Source organism: Dendrobates tinctorius, unplaced genomic scaffold (genome assembly GCF_039654945.1).
Source record: "Dendrobates tinctorius isolate UK_male_01 unplaced genomic scaffold, ASM3965494v1 ptg000044l, whole genome shotgun sequence".
Taxonomy (NCBI): Eukaryota; Metazoa; Chordata; class Amphibia; order Anura; family Dendrobatidae; genus Dendrobates; species Dendrobates tinctorius.
The window spans coordinates 22,161,913-22,184,246 of NW_027361712.1; the positions used below are offsets into that span (position 1 = coordinate 22,161,913).

General features: G+C 42.0%; 1 protein-coding gene across 2 annotated transcripts in view; it reads right to left on the bottom strand.

The window, feature by feature from the left end:
* CDH24 (cadherin 24) overlaps positions 1 to 22,334 on the bottom strand; it is a 129,805-nt gene that overhangs the window by 15,375 nt on the left and 92,096 nt on the right. For both annotated transcript variants that reach the window (XM_073575452.1, XM_073575451.1), the window contains exons 3-7: positions 20,117 to 20,411; positions 6,036 to 6,155; positions 4,025 to 4,192; positions 863 to 1,050; positions 375 to 628 (exon numbers count right to left, since the gene is read on the bottom strand). In XM_073575452.1, the coding sequence (XP_073431553.1) occupies positions 375 to 628; positions 863 to 1,050; positions 4,025 to 4,192; positions 6,036 to 6,155; positions 20,117 to 20,411 (1,025 nt within the window). The remainder of the gene's footprint in view (positions 1 to 374; positions 629 to 862; positions 1,051 to 4,024; positions 4,193 to 6,035; positions 6,156 to 20,116; positions 20,412 to 22,334) is intronic.

The following is a 22,334-nucleotide window of genomic DNA, read 5'->3' on the forward strand; positions in this document are numbered from 1 at the left end:
ACCATTCTCTGTAAACCCTAGAGATGGTTGTGCGTGAAAATCCCAGTAGATCAGCAGTTTCTGAAATACTCAGACCAGCCCTTCTGGCACCAACAATCATGCCACGTTCAAAGGCACTCAAATCACCTTTCTTCCCCATACTGATGCTCGGTTTGAACTGCAGGAGATTGTCTTGACCATGTCTACATGCCTAAATGCACTGAGTTGCCGCCATGTGATTGGCTGATTAGAAATTAAGTCTTAACACACAGTTGGACAGGTGTACCTAATAAAGTGGCCAGTGAGTGTATATGTGTAAATTTAGTTACATGATAAGAATATCATTCATGCCATCATTTAGGTATCTAATCCTATTAGGTTCGTCAGCCTGTTACCTGATAGAGCTGCTCTGTAAGTCAGGGTCTCGGGCCTGGACTACCCCTACAAGTGTCCCTGGAGGCTGATTTTCCAAAACACTTAAGGTATAAGGGTTTTGTGAGAAAAGTGGGGTCTCATTTACATCTCCCACAGTCACCCTCACAGTTGTGATATCCTTAAATGGTCCTCGACGAATATACTGAGGATCAATCACAGTGTTCATCACTTCAACACGAAATGTGAAAGAGCGGCGGGACTCAAAATCTAGAGGCTGGAAACAAAAAGGACAGTGCTGATTATTACACAATGCTGGTCAGCGACAGGGACATGGAATGATGTGAGAATGGAGGGGATTGGCCCTACAGGCAGTGATTAGCATACAATGCTGACCTGCCATAATACCCCCAGAAAAGTGGTTGCACAACTGTGTTTTGTTTCATAGAAGTTTGCAATGATAAGGAATTTGATTCTTTTTTTTATTTTAGGTTTTTATGAGTTATTTCACCTTTTCTACTCTCAGAATTCCATCTTGTCCTGCAGAGTCCGACATCACACTAAAAGTGTCCCCGGCATCACCATCCAAAATGCTGTAAGACATCACTGCGTTCTCACCAATGTCTGGGTCATGTGCTCGCAGTCTGCCGATTACGGATCCCTGTGCAGTGTCCTCCAAAACGGTGAACTGATACAAGGCTGTAATGAAACAAGTGGCGTACCTGTTATGTTTCTTATTCTATAGACAACTGTTTGATACACTGTTAATTATGGCAGCAGAGGAGGAGTATATATATACTGTATATATATATATATATATATATATATATATACACACACACACACAGTGGGTACGGAAAGTATTCAGACCCCTTTAAATGTTTCACACTTTGTTTCATTGCAGCCATTTGGTAAATTCAAAAGAGTTCATTTTTTTCTCATTTATGTACACTCTGCACCCCATCTTGACTTAAAAAAACAGAAATGAGAAATAAGATTAGGGACAAGGAACTTAGATTATTAGCACCACTTCAGCATTAAAATAAAAATAAAACTGATGGAGTGGTGCTTTATGGCTAGTGTGGGGGAATTACTGGACAAGTACATTCTCAATTGTATAATTCATGATTAATAACAGATTCCTATGGATACGTATTAATTGCAGAGAAAGAAAATTAGGATGGGAATTGATGAATAATAGCATATATATATATACTGCTCAAAAAAAATTAAGGGAACACATCCTAGTACACTGTGTTGTTTAAGTGTACCCTTTATTTTTTTGAGCAATATATACTGTATATATACATACATACATACAATGGGTACGGAAAGTATTTTCACTCTTTGTTTCATTGCAGCCATTTTGTAAATTCAAAAAAGTTCTTTTTTTCTCATTAATTTACACTCTGCACCCCATCTTGACTGAAAAAAACAGAAATGTAGAAATTTTTGCAAATTTATTAAAAGAGAAAAACTGAAATACTCATGGTCATAAGTATTCAGACCCTTTGCTCAGTATTGAGTAGAAGCACCCTTTTGAGCTAGTACAGCCATGAGTCTTCTTGGGAATGATGTAACAAGTTTTTCACACCTGGATTTGAGGATCCTCTGCCATTCTTCCTTCCAGATCCTCTTCAGTTCCGTCAGGTTGGATGGTGAACGTTGGTGGACAGCCATTTTCAGGTCTCTCCAGAGATGCTCAAATGGGTTTAGGTCAGAGCTCTGGCTGGGCCAGTCAAGAATGGTCATAGAGTTGTTCTGAAGCCACTCCTTGGTTATTTTAGCTGTGTTCTTAGGGTCATTGTCTTGTTGGAAGGTGAACCTTCGACCAAATCTGAGGTCCAGAGCACTCTGGAAGAGGTTTTCATCCTGGATAGCTCTGTACTTGGCCACATTCATGTTTCCTTCAATTGCAGCCAGTCATCCTGTCCCTGCAGCTGAAAAACACCCCCATAGCATGATGCTGCCACCACCATGTTTCACTGTTGGGATTGTCTTGAGCAGGTGATGAGCAGTGCCTGGTTTTCTCCACACGTAATACCGCTTACAATTATCACCAAAAAATTCTATCTTTGTCTCAGCAGATGAATTTTATTTCTCAGAGTCTGGGAGTCCTTCATGTGTTTTTTAGCAAACTCTACGTGGGCTTTCATATGTCTTGCACTGAGGAGAGGCTTCCGTCAGGCCACTCTGCCATAAAGGCCAGACTGATGGAGGGCTGCAGTGATAGTTGACTTTGTGGAACTTTCTCCCATCTCCCTACTGCATCTGTGGAACTCAGCCACAGTGATCTTGGGGTTCTTCTTTACCTCTCTCACCAAGGCTCTTCTCCCACGATTGCTCAGTTTGGCTGGGCGGCCAGGTCTAGGAAGACTTCTAGTGGTCCCAAAATTCTTCCATTTAAGGATTATGGAGGCCACTGTGCTCTTAGGAACCTTGAGTACTGCAGAAATTATTTTGTAACCTTGGCCAGATGTGTACCTTGCCACAATTCTGTCTCTGAGCTCCTTGGCCAGTTCCTTTGACCTCATGATTCTCATTTGGTCTGACATGCACTGTGAGCTGTGAGGTCTTATATAGACAGGTGTGTGCCTTTACAAATCAAGTTCTATCAGTTTAATTAAACACAGCTGGACTCCAATGAAGGAGTAGAACCATCTCAAGGAGGATCACAAGGAAATGGACAGCATGTGACTTAAATATGAGTGTCTGAGCAAAGGGTCTGAATACTTATGACCATGTGATATTTCAGTTTTTCTTTTTTAATAAATTTGTAAAAATTTCTACGTTTGTTTTTTTTTTCAGTCAAGATGGGGTGCAGAGTGTACATTAATCAGAAAAAAAATGAGATAAATAAGTATCCATAGGAATCTATATTATTAAACATAAAATCTACAATTGAGAATGTACTTGTCCAGTACTTCCCCCACACTAGCCATAAAGCACCACTCCAGCAGGTTTTTTTTTATTTTAATGCAGAAGCGGTGCTAATAATCTAATTTCCCTGTCCCTAATGTTATACTTACCAGCTGCTGTCTTTTGCTCTTCCCGATGCTGCTTCAGTCCCACGCCGCCATCTTGCAACAGCAACTTCTGACCGACCGGAAGTCAGAGGTAATGGTAACAAGCTCTCAATGTAAGTCTATGACTCCTTCGTTCTAGTTCTCATAAACTTACATGGAGTTGTGACTTCCGGATTGTCCATCAAACACTGGAGCTTTTGGCAGGTCACAACCTGCGGAAGACGATCGGAGCATCACTGAGAACAGATGAAGATGGCAGCTGGTAAGCATAATACTAGGGGCCGTGAACTTACTGTACATACTGTAAGTAGCATCACTACAGTGTTACAATAAAAAAAAAAAAAAAAAAAAAAAAGTGGTGCTTTGAACACATATTCTGGGACTCTGATATTGATAACTTATCCCTGACATAAGCCATTAATATCAAATCAGTGAGGCCCTGGCTACAGCATCAGTACTTATGGTCATGGAGAGCACTCAATCACCTTCATTTTTTTAACTTAGCGCATCTTATTAGATTTTTTAGCACATGTGCGTAGTATTAACACCTCACATAAAAGATAGTGCAGAAATATGAAAAATATAGTAAGAACCTCTCATAAGTATTAGTTAAAGGTTGGAAAACAGCACCCAAGTATTGTTCTTACTTTGAGGGAATTTGGGTGGGTTGTCATTGACATCAGTTAATGTAACAGTAACAGTAGTGGAGCCAGAAAGCCCTCCAACATGGCCTCCCATATCTTTAGCCTGTATGACAACCAGAAACTCATCCTGGGTCTCCCGGTCCATGTTTGGGATTGCGGTGCGTATCACCCCTGGTAAGTGAAAAAAAAAGTAATTTACAATAAAAAATGCATACAATAAAAGTAATTAATGGTAAAATAGTTTTAATAACCAAAAGAATTCACATATTTTAAATCTGTGATAACAGAAAGTGGTTTGTAGCTCAGATCCCTTGGAAGGTAACCCCAAGTTACCAAATAGACTAGTTCAGCACATCAATAGAATTCTAAAAATGTGGCACACTAGTATTCAAAGAGACCTTGTCAGCAGATGTTGCTATGTAATCTGAGAGCACCATGATGTATGGGAAGAGACCCTGATTCCAGTGATGCATCCCTTACTAGGCTATGTTCTGCTGTTTCAATACAATCAGTGCTTTATCAGCAGGAGTTTTTCACTAGAGGACAAAATGAGTCATGTCTGCTAGTCCAACCACACCCCCAGTGCTAGTTAGCAGCTTTCTATCAACATACATTGTACACCGGAAGTTGCTAACTAGTGGTGTGGGCGGGGTTATGGAGGGCTCAACATTCTAAGCTCTGCTAGAATGTTGAATCTATTGCATCCAGTAAACTAAGTGACACATTACTGGAATCAGGGTCTTAGCCCTTACATCTTGTTGCTCTCAGATTACATAGCATAAACTTGCTGACAGATTCCTTTTAAGTATATGTATAACTTTTTTGTAGATTCAAGTTAGCAATATAATCTGATTTACCATTCTACATATGAAGAAAATAAAGTGTAAAGTGACCTATTTCCACCATTACTAATCCAAATGTAAATGATGGAGGGATTACATTACTTGATTTGTTGGTTCTATTGACTTACACTGACGTGCTGCTTTACAATTAGGCTGAAGGACGAGGCAAAACTTTTAAGAAAGAAGCATTTTGCCATTTGTGTAGCAACAAGGATAAGGCAGAGTAGACGGCTGCTTATGGCATCATTGATGGGCTGTGAGGGGAAGGTACATTTTTTAGATTACCGTATAAAAAAATGAAGGTCTAAGGGTCGTAACATGTATCCTGAAACCTATATCCTCAACATTAAGAGAACTTGTTCTGTCGATACCTACGGATTTCAGGTTCTGTAGCCCTCCACTAAGTTATTTAATTTTGCCAAACATTATTCTGCAAATGGCATCATACTGTATAAATACTGTAACTATGTTGTCCTAGTTTTGATCTTTTTAAAATTGAAATTATTTAAACCACAAAAATTTATTTTAATAATGAAACTGTTATCACTGATCCAATTTCAGTGCCACACCCGCCATCCTGGCATGTTTCTGTGTTGGATTTGAGACACTCTGAGCCCCTCTGCCCCCGATCTATAGTGGGTACCCAAAGTATTCAGACCCCTTTACAATTTTCACTCTTTACTTTCAGTTTTACTTTTTTAATAAATTTGCAAAAATTTCTACATTTCTGTTTTTTTTCAGTCAAGATGGGGTGCAGTGTGTACATTAATGAGAAAAAAATGAACGTTTTTGAATTTACCAAATGGCTGCAATGAAACAGTGAAAAATTGAAAGGGGTCTGAATACTTTCCGTACCCACTGTATGTCATGGCACAAGATGAGGGGTCTGTCTGTCTGAACTGTTGAATGGCTAAGCCAGACCCTTTTTTCCATTATGGCTGATACAGAGAGTATGTAAGAAGGGTGCCAGCTTAGGTATATAATTGAGATCGGCTAATAGCCTCCTTCGCCACTAGCCAACACATAGAGGTGGCTCTCTGAGTGTTTGTTATAAAAAATATATGTTTGGCACTGTTCTAGAAATACATGGGTTTAAACAGTGAACATATGACACAATGACTTAAACAACTAATAAGTAAAACTGGTATAGTCTTAATCCTGCATTCAGTTACCTGTTTGAGGGTCAACAGAAAAGTATGGCTGTCCCTCCAGCACAGTGTATACAAGTCGGGCACTATTTCCATATGTCGGGTCATCAGCGTCAGTGGCTGTCACCTGGATAACAGAGGTTCCTGTGGGAGATAAATTGTTCACCTTCTTGGACTTGGAATATACACTGCTCAAAAAAATAAAGGGAACACTTAAACAACATAATATAACTACAAGTAAATCAAACTTCTGTGAAATCAAACTGTCCACTTAGGAAGCAACTCTGACTGCCAATCAATTTCACATGCTGTTGTATAAATGGAATAGACAACAGATGGAAATTATTGGCAACTATCAAGACACCCTCAATAAAGGAGTGGTTCTGCAGGTGGGGACCACAGACTACATCTCAGTACCAATGCTTTCTGGCTGATGTTTTGGTCACTTTTAAATGTTGGTTGTGCTTTCACACTTGTGATAGCATGAGACGGACTCTAGAACCCACACAAGTGACTCAGGTAGTGCAGCTCATCCAGGATGGCACATCAATGCGAGCTGTGGCAAGAAGGTTTGCTGTGTCTGTCAACGTAGTGTCCAGAGGCTGGAGGCGCTATCAGGAGACAGGCCAGTACACCAGGGGACGTGGAGGGGGCCGTAGGAGGGCAATAACCAAGCAGCAGGAGCGCTACCTCAGCCTTTGTGCAAGAAGGAACAGGAGAAGCACTACCAGAGCCCTGCAAAATGACCTTCAGCAGGCCACAAGTGTGCATGTGTCTGCACAAACAGTTAAGGCCCCATCACACTAAGCGATCTCGGTAGCGAGATCGCTGCTGAGTCACAACTTTTGTGACGTAACAGTGATCTCACCAGCGAGATCGCTGTGTGTGACAGCGATCAGCGAGCGGCCCCCCTGCCGGTATCGCTGATCGCTGGAAGAAACCTCTGGACATTTCTTTGGTCGCTGGTCTCCCGCTGGCCAGCACGCATCGCTGTGTGTGACAGGTGTGACAGCGATCAGGTGTAAAAAATAATTAAAAAAAAAATATATAGTTATTCTCACCTTCCGACGTCCCGTTCAGCCATCCTGCCTCTCTCCACGCTCCGGTCCCAGTGATCCTTTGCACGAATGACCGCGAGACTTTGTTATCCCTCGAGACCGTGACATCTCGCGGTCATTCTCGCAAAGGATCACTGGGACTGGAGCGTGGAGAGAGGCAGGATGGCTGAACGGGACGTCGGAAGGTGAGAATAACAATATTTTTTATTTTAATTCTATTTTTTACAGGGATGGCCAGCGATGCCGGGCGCTCGGCATTGCTGTGCTGATCGCTGGTGAAGCTGTCTGTGTGACAGCTCACCAGCGATCACATAGCGACTTACTAGCGATCCTGACACCTTGATATCGGTGTCGGAATCGCTGGTAAGTCGCTTAGTGTGACGGGGCCTTTAGAAACCGACTCCATTAGGATGGTCTAAGGGCCCGACGTCCACAGATGGGGGTTGTGCTTACAGCCCAAAACCGTGCAGGATGCTTGGCATTTGCCACAGAACACCAGGATTGGCAAATTTGCCACTGGCGCCCTGTGCTCTTCACAGATGAAAGAAGGTGCACACTGAGCACATGTGACAGACGTGACAGAGTCTGGAGACGCTGTGGAGAGCGATCTGCTGCCTGCAACAACCTTCCGCATAACCGGTTTGGCAGTGGGTCAGTAATGGTGTGGGGTGGCATTTCTTTGGAGGGCCACACGGAGTTGGGCTGAGAGCACAACCAACATCTGTGGATGTCGGACACTCAAGACCATCCTCATGGAGTCGGTTTCTAACCGTTTGTGCAGACACATGCACATTTGTGGCCTGCTGGAGGTAATTTTGCAGGGCTCTGGCAGTGCTCCTCCTGTTCCTCCTTGCACAAAAGCTGAGGTAGCGGTCCTGCTGCTGGGTTGTTGCCCTTCTATGGCCCCCTCCACGTCTCCTGGTGTACTAGTCTGTCTCCTGGTAGCGCCTCCAGCCACTGGACACTATGCTGACAGACACAGGAAACCTTCTTGCCACAGCTCGCATTGATGTGCCATCCTGGATGAGCTGCACTACCTGAGCCACTTGTGTGGGTTGTAGAGTCCGTCTTATGCTACCACGAGTGTGAAATCACAACCAAAAGTGACCAAAACATCAGCCAGAAAGCATTGGTACTGAGATGTGGTCTGTGGTCCCCACCTGCACAATCACTCCTTTATTGAGGGTGTCTTGATAATTGCCAATAATTTCCATCTGTTGTCAATTCCATTTGCACAACAGCATGTGAAATTGATTGGCAGTCAGTGTTGCTTCCTAACTGGACAGTTTGATTTCACAGAAGTTTGATTTAATTGGAGTTATATTCTGTTGTTTAAGTGTTCCCTTTATTATTTGAGCAGTGTATATTATCCCTATTTTAGCCATAATTACTATTCAGAGTTTTGATTTTCCTTTTGCTGATCCTAAAGTTATATCTTAAATACAAGGAATAGCAATTCCCCAATTGATGCTCCAAATAATGTAAAAAAATGATATTGCTATAATACAATACACCAGTGACTATGTATGAAGCATGAGCTCTTCTGTATGTGGTGTGCTCTGCTCAACTATAAATGTAAGATCTACTCTGTATGAAGTATGAGCTCTTCTGTATGTGGTGTGCTCTGCCCTTAAATAAATAGGAAATCTACTCAGTATGAGCTCTTCTGTATGTGGTGTGTTCTGCCCATCCATAAATAGGAGATCTACTTAGAATGAAGTATGAGCTCTTGTGTACGTGGGGTGCTCTGCCCATCCATACATAGGAGATCTACTCAGTGTGAAATCTTCTGTATGTGGTGTGCTCTGCCCATCCATAAATAGGAGTTCTACTCTGTATGAAGTATGAGCTCTTCTGTATGTGGTGTGCTCTTGCCATCCATAAATAGGAGTTCTACTCTGTATGAAGTATGAGCTCTTCTGTATGTGGTGTGCTCTTCCCATCCATAAATAGGAGATCTACTCTGTATGAAGTATGAGCTCTTCTGTATGTGGTGTGCACTGCCCATCCATAAATAGGAGTTCTACTCTGTATGAAGTATGAGCTCTTCTGTATGTGGTGTGCTCTGCCCATAAATAAATAGGAGACCTACTCAGTATGAAGTATGAGCTCTCCTGTATGTGGTGTGCTCTTCCCATCCATAAATAGGAGATCTACTCTGTACGAAGTATGAGCTCTTCTGTATGTGGTGTGCTCTGCCCAACCATAAATAGGAGATCTACTCAGTATGAGCTCTTCTGTATGTGGTGTGCTCTGCCCATTCATAAATAGGAGATCTACTCAGTATGAGCTCTTCTGTATGTGGTGTGCTCTGCCCATTCATAAATAGGAGATCTACTCAGTATGAAGTATGAGCTCTTCTGTATGTTGTGTGCTCTTCCCATCCATAAATAGGAGATCTACTCTGTATGAAGTATGAGCTCTTCTGTATGTGGTGTGCTCTGCCCATCCATAAATAGAACTACTTTGTATGAAGTATGAGCTCTTCTGTATGTGGTGTGCTCTGCCCATCCATAAATAGGAGTTCTACTCTGTATGAAGTATGAGCTCTTCTGTATGTGGTGTGCTCTGCCCATCCATAAATAGGAGTTCTACTCTGTATGAAGTATGAGCTCTTCTGTATGTGGTGTGCTCTGCCCATTCATAAATAGGAGACCTACTCAGTATGAGCTCTTCTGTATGTGGTGTGCTCTGCCCATCCATAAATAGAAGATCTAATCTGTATGAAGTATGAGCTTTTCTGTATGTGGTGTGCTCTGCCCATCCAAAAATAGGAGATCTAGTCAGTATGAAATTCTCTGTATGTGGTGTGCTCTTGCCATCCATAAATAGGAGATCTACTTAGTATGAAGTATGAGCTCTTCTGTATGTGGTGAGCTCTGCCCATCCATAAATAGAACTACTTTGTATGAAGTATGAGCTCTTCTGTATGTGGTGTGCTCTGCCCATTCATAAATAGGAGACCTACTCAGTATGAGCTCTTCTGTATGTGGTGTGCTCTGCCCATCCATAAATAGAAGATCTAATCTGTATGAAGTATGAGCTTTTCTGTATGTGGTGTGCTCTGCCCATCCAAAAATAGGAGATCTAGTCAGTATGAAATTCTCTGTATGTGGTGTGCTCTTGCCATCCATAAATAGGAGATCTACTTAGTATGAAGTATGAGCTCTTCTGTATGTGGTGAGCTCTGCCCATCCATAAATAGGAGTTCTACTCTGTATGAAGTATGAGCTCTTCTGTATGTGGTGTGCTCTGCCCATCCATAAATAGGAGTTCTACTCTGTATGAAGTATGAGCTCTTCTGTATGTGGTGTGCTCTGCCCATTCATAAATAGGAGACCTACTCAGTATGAGCTCTTCTGTATGTGGTGTGCTCTGCCCATCCATAAATAGAACTACTTTGTATAAAGTATGAGCTCTTCTGTATGTGGTGTGCTCTGCCCATCCATAAATAGGAGATCTACTCAGTATGAAGTATGAGCTCTTCTGTACGTGGTGTGCTCTGCCCAACCATACATAGGAGATCTACTCAGTATGAAGTATGAGCTCTTCTGTATGTGGTGTGCTCTGCCCATCCATAAATAGTACTATTTTGTATGTAGTATGAGCTCTTCTGTATGTGGTGTGCTCTGCCCATCCATAAATAGGAGATCTACTCAGTATGAAGTATGAGCTCTTCTGTATGCGGTGTGCTCTTCCCATACATAAATAGGAGATCTACTGTTTGAAGTATGAGCTCTTCTGTATGTGGTGTGCTCTGCCCATCCATAAATAGAACTACTTTGTATAAAGTATGAGCTCTTCTGTATGTGGTGTGCTCTTCCCATCCATAAATAGATCTACTCAGTATGAAGTATGAGCTCTTCTGTATGTGGTGTGCTCTTCCCATCCATAAATAGGAGATCTACTCTGTATGAGCTCTTCTGTATGTGGTGTGCTCTGCCCTTAAATAAATAGGAAATCTACTCAGTATGAGCTCTTCTGTATGTGGTGTGTTCTGCCCATCCATAAATAGGAGATCTACTTAGAATGAAGTATGAGCTCTTGTGTACGTGGGGTGCTCTGCCCATCCATACATAGGAGATCTACTCAGTGTGAAATCTTCTGTATGTGGTGTGCTCTGCCCATCCATAAATAGGAGTTCTACTCTGTATGAAGTATGAGCTCTTCTGTATGTGGTGTGCTCTTGCCATCCATAAATAGGAGTTCTACTCTGTATGAAGTATGAGCTCTTCTGTATGTGGTGTGCTCTTCCCATCCATAAATAGGAGATCTACTCTGTATGAAGTATGAGCTCTTCTGTATGTGGTGTGCACTGCCCATCCATAAATAGGAGTTCTACTCTGTATGAAGTATGAGCTCTTCTGTATGTGGTGTGCTCTGCCCATAAATAAATAGGAGACCTACTCAGTATGAAGTATGAGCTCTCCTGTATGTGGTGTGCTCTTCCCATCCATAAATAGGAGATCTACTCTGTACGAAGTATGAGCTCTTCTGTATGTGGTGTGCTCTGCCCAACCATAAATAGGAGATCTACTCAGTATGAGCTCTTCTGTATGTGGTGTGCTCTGCCCATTCATAAATAGGAGATCTACTCAGTATGAGCTCTTCTGTATGTGGTGTGCTCTGCCCATTCATAAATAGGAGATCTACTCAGTATGAAGTATGAGCTCTTCTGTATGTTGTGTGCTCTTCCCATCCATAAATAGGAGATCTACTCTGTATGAAGTATGAGCTCTTCTGTATGTGGTGTGCTCTGCCCATCCATAAATAGAACTACTTTGTATGAAGTATGAGCTCTTCTGTATGTGGTGTGCTCTGCCCATCCATAAATAGGAGTTCTACTCTGTATGAAGTATGAGCTCTTCTGTATGTGGTGTGCTCTGCCCATCCATAAATAGGAGTTCTACTCTGTATGAAGTATGAGCTCTTCTGTATGTGGTGTGCTCTGCCCATTCATAAATAGGAGACCTACTCAGTATGAGCTCTTCTGTATGTGGTGTGCTCTGCCCATCCATAAATAGAAGATCTAATCTGTATGAAGTATGAGCTTTTCTGTATGTGGTGTGCTCTGCCCATCCAAAAATAGGAGATCTAGTCAGTATGAAATTCTCTGTATGTGGTGTGCTCTTGCCATCCATAAATAGGAGATCTACTTAGTATGAAGTATGAGCTCTTCTGTATGTGGTGAGCTCTGCCCATCCATAAATAGGAGTTCTACTCTGTATGAAGTATGAGCTCTTCTGTATGTGGTGTGCTCTGCCCATCCATAAATAGGAGTTCTACTCTGTATGAAGTATGAGCTCTTCTGTATGTGGTGTGCTCTGCTCATTCATAAATAGGAGACCTACTCAGTATGAGCTCTTCTGTATGTGGTGTGCTCTGCCCATCCATAAATAGAACTACTTTGTATAAAGTATGAGCTCTTCTGTATGTGGTGTGCTCTGCCCATCCATAAATAGGAGATCTACTCAGTATGAAGTATGAGCTCTTCTGTACGTGGTGTGCTCTGCCCAACCATACATAGGAGATCTACTCAGTATGAAGTATGAGCTCTTCTGTATGTGGTGTGCTCTGCCCATCCATAAATAGTACTATTTTGTATGTAGTATGAGCTCTTCTGTATGTGGTGTGCTCTGCCCATCCATAAATAGGAGATCTACTCAGTATGAAGTATGAGCTCTTCTGTATGCGGTGTGCTCTTCCCATACATAAATAGGAGATCTACTGTTTGAAGTATGAGCTCTTCTGTATGTGGTGTGCTCTGCCCATCCATAAATAGAACTACTTTGTATAAAGTATGAGCTCTTCTGTATGTGGTGTGCTCTTCCCATCCATAAATAGATCTACTCTGTATGAAGTATGAGCTCTTCTGTATGTGGTGTGCTCTTCCCATCCATAAATAGGAGATCTACTCTGTATGAGCTCTTCTGTATGTGGTGTGCTCTTCCCATCCATAAATAGAACTACTTTGTATGAAGTATGAGCTCTTCTGCATGTGGTGTGCTCTGTCCATCCATAAGTAGGAGATCTACTCAGTATGAAGTATGAGCTCTTCTGCATGTGGTGTGTTCTGCCCATCCATAAATAGGAGATCTACTCAGTATGAGCTCTTCTGTATATGGTGTGCTCTGCCCATCCATAAATATGAGATCTACTCAGTATGAAGTATGAGCAATTCTGTATGTGGTGTGCTCTTCCCATACATAAATGGGAGATCTACTCTGTATGAAGTATGAGCTCTTCTGTTCGTGGTGTGCTCTGCCCATCCATACATAGGAGATCTACTCAGTATGAAGTATGAGCTCTTCTGTATGTGGTGTGCTCTGCCCATCCATAAATAGGAGATCTACTCTGTATGAAGCATGAGCTCTTCTGTATGTGGTGTGCTCTGCCCATCCATAAATAGGAGATCTACTCTGTATGAAGTATGAGCTCTTCTGCATGTGGTGTGCTCTGCCCATCCATACATAGGAGATCTACTCAGTATGAAGTATGAACTCTTCTGTATGTGGTGTGCTCTGCCCATCCATAAATAGAAGATCTAATCTGTATGAAGTATGAGCTTTTCTGTATGTGGTGTGCTCTGCCCATCCAAAATAGGAGATCTACTCAGTATGAAATTCTCTGTATGTGGTGTGCTCTTGCCATCCATAAATAGGAGATCTACTTAGTATGAAGTATGAGCTCTTCTGTATGTGGTGTGCTCTGCCCATCCATAAATAGGAGTTCTACTTTGTATGAAGTATGAGCTCTTCTGTATGTGGTGTGCTCTTCCCATCCATAAATAGGAGTTCTACTCTGTATGAAGTATGAGCTCTTCTGTATGTGGTGTGCTCTTCCCATCCATAAATAGGAGTTCTACTCTGTATGAAGTATGAGCTTTTCTGTATGTGGTGTGCTCTGCCCATTCATAAATAGGAGACCTACTCAGTATGAGCTCTTCTGTATGTGGTGTGCTCTGCCCATCCATAAATAGAACTACTTTGTATAAAGTATGAGCTCTTCTGTATGTGGTGTGCTCTGCCCATCCATAAATAGGAGATCTAATCTGTATGAAGTATGAGCTTTTCTGTATGTGGTGTGCTCTGCCCATCCATAAATGTGAGATCTACTCAGTATGAAGTATGAGCAATTCTGTATGTGGTGTGCTCTTCCCATACATAAATAGGAGATCTACTCTGTATGAAGTATGAGCTCTTCTGTTCGTGGTGAGCTCTTCTGTTCGTGGTGTGCTCTGCCCATCCATACATAGGAGATCTACTCAGTATGAAGTATGAGCTCTTCTGTATGTGGTGTGCTCTGCCCATCGATAAATAGGAGATCTAATCTGTATGAAGTATGAGCTTTTCTGTATGTGGTGTGCTCTGCCCATCCATAAATAGGAGATCTACTCAGTATGAAGTATGAGCTCTTCTGTACGTGGTGTGCTCTGCCCAACCATACATAGGAGATCTACTCAGTATGAAGTATGAGCTCTTCTGTATGTGGTGTGCTCTGCCCATCCATAAATAGAACTATTTTGTATGTAGTATGAGCTCTTCTGTATGTGGTGTGCTCTGCCCATCCATAAATAGGAGATCTACTCAGTATGAAGTATGAGCTCTTCTGTATGCGGTGTGCTCTTCCCATACATAAATAGGAGATCTACTGTTTGAAGTATGAGCTCTTCTGTATGTGGTGTGCTCTGCCCATCCATAAATAGAACTACTTTGTATAAAGTATGAGCTCTTCTGTATGTGGTGTGCTCTTCCCATCCATAAATAGATCTACTCAGTATGAAGTATGAGCTCTTCTGTATGTGGTGTGCTCTTCCCATCCATAAATAGAACTACTTTGTATGAAGTATGAGCTCTTCTGCATGTGGTGTGCTCTGTCCATCCATAAGTAGGAGATCTACTCAGTATGAAGTATGAGCTCTTCTGCATGTGGTGTGCTCTGCCCATCCATAAATAGGAGATCTACTCAGTATGAGCTCTTCTGTATGTGGTGTGCTCTTCCCATCCATAAATAGAACTACTTTGTATGAAGTATGAGCTCTTCTGCATGTGGTGTGCTCTGTCCATCCATAAGTAGGAGATCTACTCAGTATGAAGTATGAGCTCTTCTGCATGTGGTGTGCTCTGCCCATCCATAAATAGGAGATCTACTCAGTATGAGCTCTTCTGTATATGGTGTGCTCTGCCCATCCATAAATATGAGATCTACTCAGTATGAGCAATTCTGTATGTGGTGTGCTCTTCCCATACATAAATAGATCTACTCTGTATGAAGTATGAGCTCTTCTGTTCGTGGTGTGCTCTGCCCATCCATACATAGGAGATCTACTCAGTATGAGCTCTTCTGTATGTGGTGTGCTCTGCCCATCAATAAATAGGAGATCTACTCAGTATGAAGTATGAGCTCTTCTGCACGTGGTGTGCTCTGCCCATCCATAAATAGATCTACTGAGTATGAAATCTTCTGTATATGGTGTGCTCTTCCCATCCATAAATAGGAGATTTACTCAGTATGAGCTCTTCTGTATGTGGTGTGCTCTGCCCATCCATAAATAGGAGATCTATTCAGTATGAGCTCTTCTGTATGTGGTGTGCTCTTCCCATACATAAATAGGAGATCTACTCTGTATGAAGTATGGGCTCTTCTGTACGTGGTGTGCTCTTCCCATACATAAATAGGAGATCTACTCTGTATGAAGTATGGGCTCTTCTGTACGTGGTGTGCTCTGCCCATCCATAAATTGGAGATCTAGTCTGTATGAAGTATGAGCTCTTCTGTATGTGGTGTTCTCTGCCCATCCATAAATAGGATATCTACTCTGTAAGAAGTATGAGATCTTCTGTATGTGGTGTGCTCTGCCCATCCATAAATAGATCTACTCTGTATGATGTATGAGATCTTCTGTATGTGGTGTGCTCTGCCCATCCATAAACAGATCTACTCTATATGAAGTATGAGCTCTTCTGTATGTGGTGTGCTCTGCCCATCCATACATAGGAGATCTACTCAGTATGAAGTATGAGATCTTCAGTATGTGGTGTACTCTGCCCATCCATAAATAGGAGATCTACTCAGTATGAAGTATGGGCTCTTCTGTACGTGGTGTGCTCTGCCCATCCATACATAGGAGATCTACTCAGTATGAAGTATGAGCTCTTCTGTATGTGGTGTGCTCTGCCCATCCATAAATAGGAGATCTACTCAGTATGAAATCTTCTGTATGTGGTGTGCTCTTCCCATCCATAAATAGGAGATCTACTGAGTATGAGCTCTTCTGTATGTGGTGTGCTCTGCCCATCCATAAATAGGAGATCTATTCAGTATGAGCTCTTCTGTATGTGGTGTGCTCTTCCCATACATAAATAGGAGATCTACTCTGTATGAAGTATGGGCTCTTCTGTACGTGGTGTGCTATTCCCATACATAAATAGGAGATCTACTCTGTATGAAGTATGGGCTCTTCTGTACGTGGTGTGCTCTTCCCATACATAAATAGGAGATCTACTCTGTATGAAGTATGGGCTCTTCTGTACGTGGTGTGCTCTGCCCATCCATAAATAGGAGATCTACTCAGTATGAAGTATGAGCTCTTCTGTAAGTGGTGTGCTGTGCCCATCCATAAATAGGAGATGTACTCTGTATGAAGTATGAGCTCTTCTGTATGTGGTGTGCTCTGCCCATCGATAAATAGGAGATCTACTCAGTATGAAGTATGAGCTCTTCTGTATGTGGTGTGCTCTGCCCATCCAAAAATAGGAGATCTACTCTGTATGAATTATGAGGTCTTCTGTATGTGGTGTGCTCTGCCCATCCATAAATAGATCTACTCTATATGAAGTATGAGCTCTTTTGAATGTGGTGTGTTCTACCCATCTATAAATAGATCAACTCTGTATGAAGTATGAGCTCTTCTGTATGTGGTGTGCTCTGCCCATCCATAAATAGGAGATCTACTCTGTATGAAGTATGAGCTCTTCTGTATGTGGTGTGCTCTGCCCATCCATAAATAGGAGATCTACTCTGTATGAAGAATGAGATCTTCTGTATGTGTTGTGCTCTGCCCATCCATAAATCGGAGATCTACTCTGTATTAAGTATGAGCTCTTCTGTGTGTGGTGTGCTCTGCCCATCCATAAATAGATCTACTCTATATGAAGTATGAGCTCTTCTGTATGTGGTGTGCTCTTCCCATACATAAATAGGAGATCTACTCTGTATGAAGTATGGGCTCTTCTGTACGTGGTGTGCTCTTCCCATACATAAATAGGAGATCTACTCTGTATGAAGTATGGGCTCTTCTGTACGTGGTGTGCTCTGCCCATCCATAAATAGGAGATCTACTCAGTATGAAGTATGAGCTCTTCTGTATGTGGTGTGCTCTGCCCATCCATAAATAGATCTAGTCTGTATGAAGTATGAGCTCTTCTGTATGTGGTGTGCTCTGCCCATCCATAAATAGGATATCTACTCTGTAAGAAGTATGAGATCTTCTGTATGTGGTGTGCTCTGCCCATCCATAAATAGATCTACTCTATATGAAGTATGAGCTCTTCTGTATGTGGTGTGCTCTGCCCATCCATACATAGGAGATCTACTCAGTATGAAGTATGAGATCTTCTGTATGTGGTGTACTCTGCCCATCCATAAATAGGAGATCTACTCAGTATGAAGTATGGGCTCTTCTGTACGTGGTGTGCTCTGCCCATCCATACATAGGAGATCTACTCAGTATGAAGTATGAGCTCTTCTGTATGTGGTGTGCTCTGCCCATCCATAAATAGGAGATCTACTCAGTATGAAATCTTCTGTATGTGGTGTGCTCTTCCCATCCATAAATAGGAGATCTACTCAGTATGAGCTCTTCTGTATGTGGTGTGCTCTGCCCATCCATAAATAGGAGATCTATTCAGTATGAGCTCTTCTGTATGTGGTGTGCTCTTCCCATACATAAATAGGAGATCTACTCTGTATGAAGTATGGGCTCTTCTGTACGTGGTGTGCTATTCCCATACATAAATAGGAGATCTACTCTGTATGAAGTATGGGCTCTTCTGTACGTGGTGTGCTCTTCCCATACATAAATAGGAGATCTACTCTGTATGAAGTATGGGCTCTTCTGTACGTGGTGTGCTCTGCCCATACATAAATAGGAGATCTACTCAGTATGAAGTATGAGCTCTTCTGTAAGTGGTGTGCTGTGCCCATCCATAAATAGGAGATATACTCTGTATGAAGTATGAGCTCTTCTGTATGTGGTGTGCTCTGCCCATCCATAAATAGGAGATCTACTCAGTATGAAGTATGAGCTCTTCTGTATGTGGTGTGCTCTGCCCATCCAAAAATAGGAGATCTACTCTGTATGAATTATGAGGTCTTCTGTATGTGGTGTGCTCTGCCCATCCATAAATAGATCTACTCTATATGAAGTATGAGCTCTTTTGTATGTGGTGTGTTCTGCCCATCTATAAATAGGAGATCTACTCTGTATGAAGTATGAGCTCTTCTGTATGTGGTGTGCTCTGCCCATCCATAAATAGGAGATCTACTCTGTATGAAGTATGAGCTCTTCTGTATGTGGTGTGCTCTGCCCATCCATAAATAGGAGATCTACTCTGTATGAAGAATGAGATCTTCTGTATGTGTTGTGCTCTGCCCATCCATAAATCGGAGATCTACTCTGTATTAAGTATGAGATCTTCTGTGTGTGGTGTGCTCTGCCCATCCATAAATAGATCTACTCTATATGAAGTATGAGCTCTTCTGTATGTGGTGTGCTCTGCCCATCCATAAATAGGATATCTACTATGTATGAAGTATGAGCTCTTCTGTATGTGGTGTGGTCTTCCCAACTATAACTAGAAAATCTGCGCTGCATTAAGTGTGAGCTTATGTATGTGGTGTGCTCTGCTCAACCATATCTTTCCCAAAGTTGTTATTAGTTTTTTTCTTGTTGAAGGCTCTTTTGTTAAATAAATACCTTATACGAGAAGCTGTCCGTCACAAATCCGGCTTTATAACAAAAATAACGTGTGTGACGGTGTCTACCGGTTGACTGTGGTGGGATTTGATGGAGTCAAAGGCTGCATTTCATACTCCCAAATATGTCAAGTTGACTAGCACTGCCCTACATTGTCCTTTAAAACTATCTTTGGTATTATTTTTATATAATACAATTAATAGAAATCATTAAATATTATTATGGTTTTCTGGGAGAATAAATGTTATTCTCCCACAATTAGCTGGGTTTCCAAATGAAAATAAATAGATAATGCATTCAAGTTTTAGGACTACAATAGTAAATGTTTTGCAAATAACATAGCTTAGACCTGAGTGAATACTCATTATGATATGCAAGAACATCCTTTATCATAAATGGTGTGCCCTGGAAAAGCGCATAGTTATCAGAAAACCTTGGTCCGGGATGCATTGCTTCCTGCTGGAGCCTCTCTGTACCTTCTTACCTAAAATCCCCTACAACGCAATTCGTGGCCAATTACCCTTCAGTATGAAATGGGACCACACTGGCCTCCATAAGAGCATGGATATTTAGTACAATACTCATCTGGGGTTCCTGAAACAGCTGCCCAACAGCATTGGAGGACAGTCTTGGAAGCTGAGCAGTTGAAGATTATTCATCATGTAGGGTAAAACCAGATCTAAATCCAATGTCTGATATATACATGTCATACGTGTTATGTGTTCCTTATAAATCTTGCGCAGTAAATAGCGCATACATGATATGTCATACAAGCTTAAAAATGTAGTATGGTAATTGTTTTTGCATTGATAACTGCTACCTCTAAAAGTGTATGCAGAGGATTGCTGTTCCTCTTAGTAGTTTTTATTACTTTCATTAACTTTTGTTTCCCAAAATGCCTCTCAATTCTGCATTCATTAATTCCAACTTATCTTCTGCAAACTGTCAGCACAATCGGATAGCGATGCATTTATCACTGTCACTTCTGTTAGAACTTAAAAAGCATCCTCGCACCTCAGCGTATTTAAGTGCTAACATATTAAACACAGACACCTCAGTTCCCCCCTCACCTACGTTGGACATCTCCGGCACAGAGGCCCTGTAGGGAGGGTGCAGGAAAACAGGGGGGTTGTCATTAATGTCCTGCACCTTGATGATGAACTGGGAAGGGGGTTCAAGTGGTCGAAGGGTAAGTTTGTCCACAGCCTGAGCCAACAGCACGTACTCCTCCTTCTCTTCACGATCGAGAGACTTGGTAACGTGGATATTGCCAGTTTTTTCATCAATGACAAAGACAGAACCGGCACCTTCTCCGGTCAGGAGGTACTTGGCTCGTCCTTCCCCTCGATCCGCATCTGTGTGCAGCTGAGAAGCCATAAAATGCATTACATAAAATGATAGAGTATAACTGTCATTAGTAATTTTTTTCTAGGCCTAGAGGTTTAATTTCCTAAATTTTATTAGTAAACCCTCATAGGGCCCACAGCAGTAAAATGCCATAAGCTGCTCAGTGATCACTTATGGAAGCCATATGATCTGGCTGCATGCAAAAAAATCATTACATGTTACACGGGTTGTAAACAATAAATTGCAATATTCACATAAAGTGGAAATGAAGCATGTACCGTGATTATATTACAGTCCCTAGAAGTATTTGTCGACTAGCAACATAAGCCATTGACATAAGATATTTAGACAACAGCTATTCTGCTTGACTCCTCCATCCAGGTAGTCAGATTGTATATTAGGAAAATCCCCTTATGTTAACACCCAATGTGCCCATAAGGGCCCCGTCACACATAGCGATCTCGCTAGCGAGATTGCTGCTGAGTCACAGGTTTTGTGACACAACAGCGATCTCATCAGCGAGATCGCTATGTGTGACAGCGATCAGCGACCGGCCCCCCTGCCGGTATCGCTGATCGCTGTAGGAAAGCCCTGGACTTTTCTTTGGTCTCCCGCTGGCCAGCACGCATCGCTGCGTTTGACAGGCGGGAGACCAGCGATCAGCTGGTAACTAACGTACACATCGGGTATCCAAGGGACGTGCGTCCCTTAGAAACCCGAAGCGTACGTTAGTTACCAGCGCGCTGATGCAGGGAGCTGGTAACTAACGTACACATCGGGTATCTAAGAGACGCACGTTGATATCGTTGTCGGGATCGCTGGTGAGTCGTTATGTGTGACGGGGCCTTAAAGTTCAATAAACAAACATATGCTAAAAGAAAGCCCTTTTGGTATATTTTTAGCTTTTTTATGTCAGTATATGTTTGCAATAACTGTACTGAAATGCAAGGTTTAAAGGAGTTGTCCGGCCTTGGAGCATAAGTTTGCGCGCTGTGAGGGTTCTCCGGTGCCAGCGGTCAAGTGCCTGCAAGTATGCGATTTGAATACTTCCAGCCACATTTTGACTACATGCATCCAGCCTCTCTCAACAAAGTAACATTTAGCAAGGTCACACCCATCTGCTCAGCACGTGACCGCGGTATGCAAACCACATGCTTGAGGTTACTCGATGGCTGTTTCCGGCACTGGAGAATCCTCAAAGTGCGCAGTGTGCTCAATGTGAACATTCATACCTCTGCAGTCACATAGAAGCACTGCAGACTTGTACTTTAAATCCCCCCCGAGGAAGCCAAAAAGTTGAAACAAGTGTCAGGGAGACGGACATATACGAGGGTCACTCCCCACATGAGTAAGCACTATATTACACTTTATTGTGTTTGAGGACAAAATACCACATGTTTTGGCCAGTAATACATACTGATATATAGTTGTTTTCATGCCTGACTTTGAAGCTTGACTAAGATTGTGGGAACATTGTTTCTGTACCTTGATGCCACTTTGTGGCTCTACCACATTATTGTCAATCTTGTTTCTTGTCCAGAACTGACTTTTGCTCTATACATATGGTCTGTTCTTTCTTGATATATGATAATATTATTCAGGGTCCTCATTTACATCTTGCATATGACTACCCATGGTGACGTCCTACTTTGTGTCTTCACCATTAACCGATTATTGTAACTTGTTTGTTATTACAGTGATATTATCTGTCATTGATTCTATATTGCCTGTTTAATAAAAACTATTTTTAAATATTTTGATGACTGATATCTTAGAGTTGCTTCACCTTGGGGCAACCCCTTTGTTTTTTGGATTCTCTTTTTTTAGTCAATGGGAAGTTGATACCACTATTTAGGCATACAGGTGTTTGCTAGGCCATATTTAACAATCCAGCAGAATATAATCCGGAGAGGTGATATGAACCTAGCCTTAATATAATAA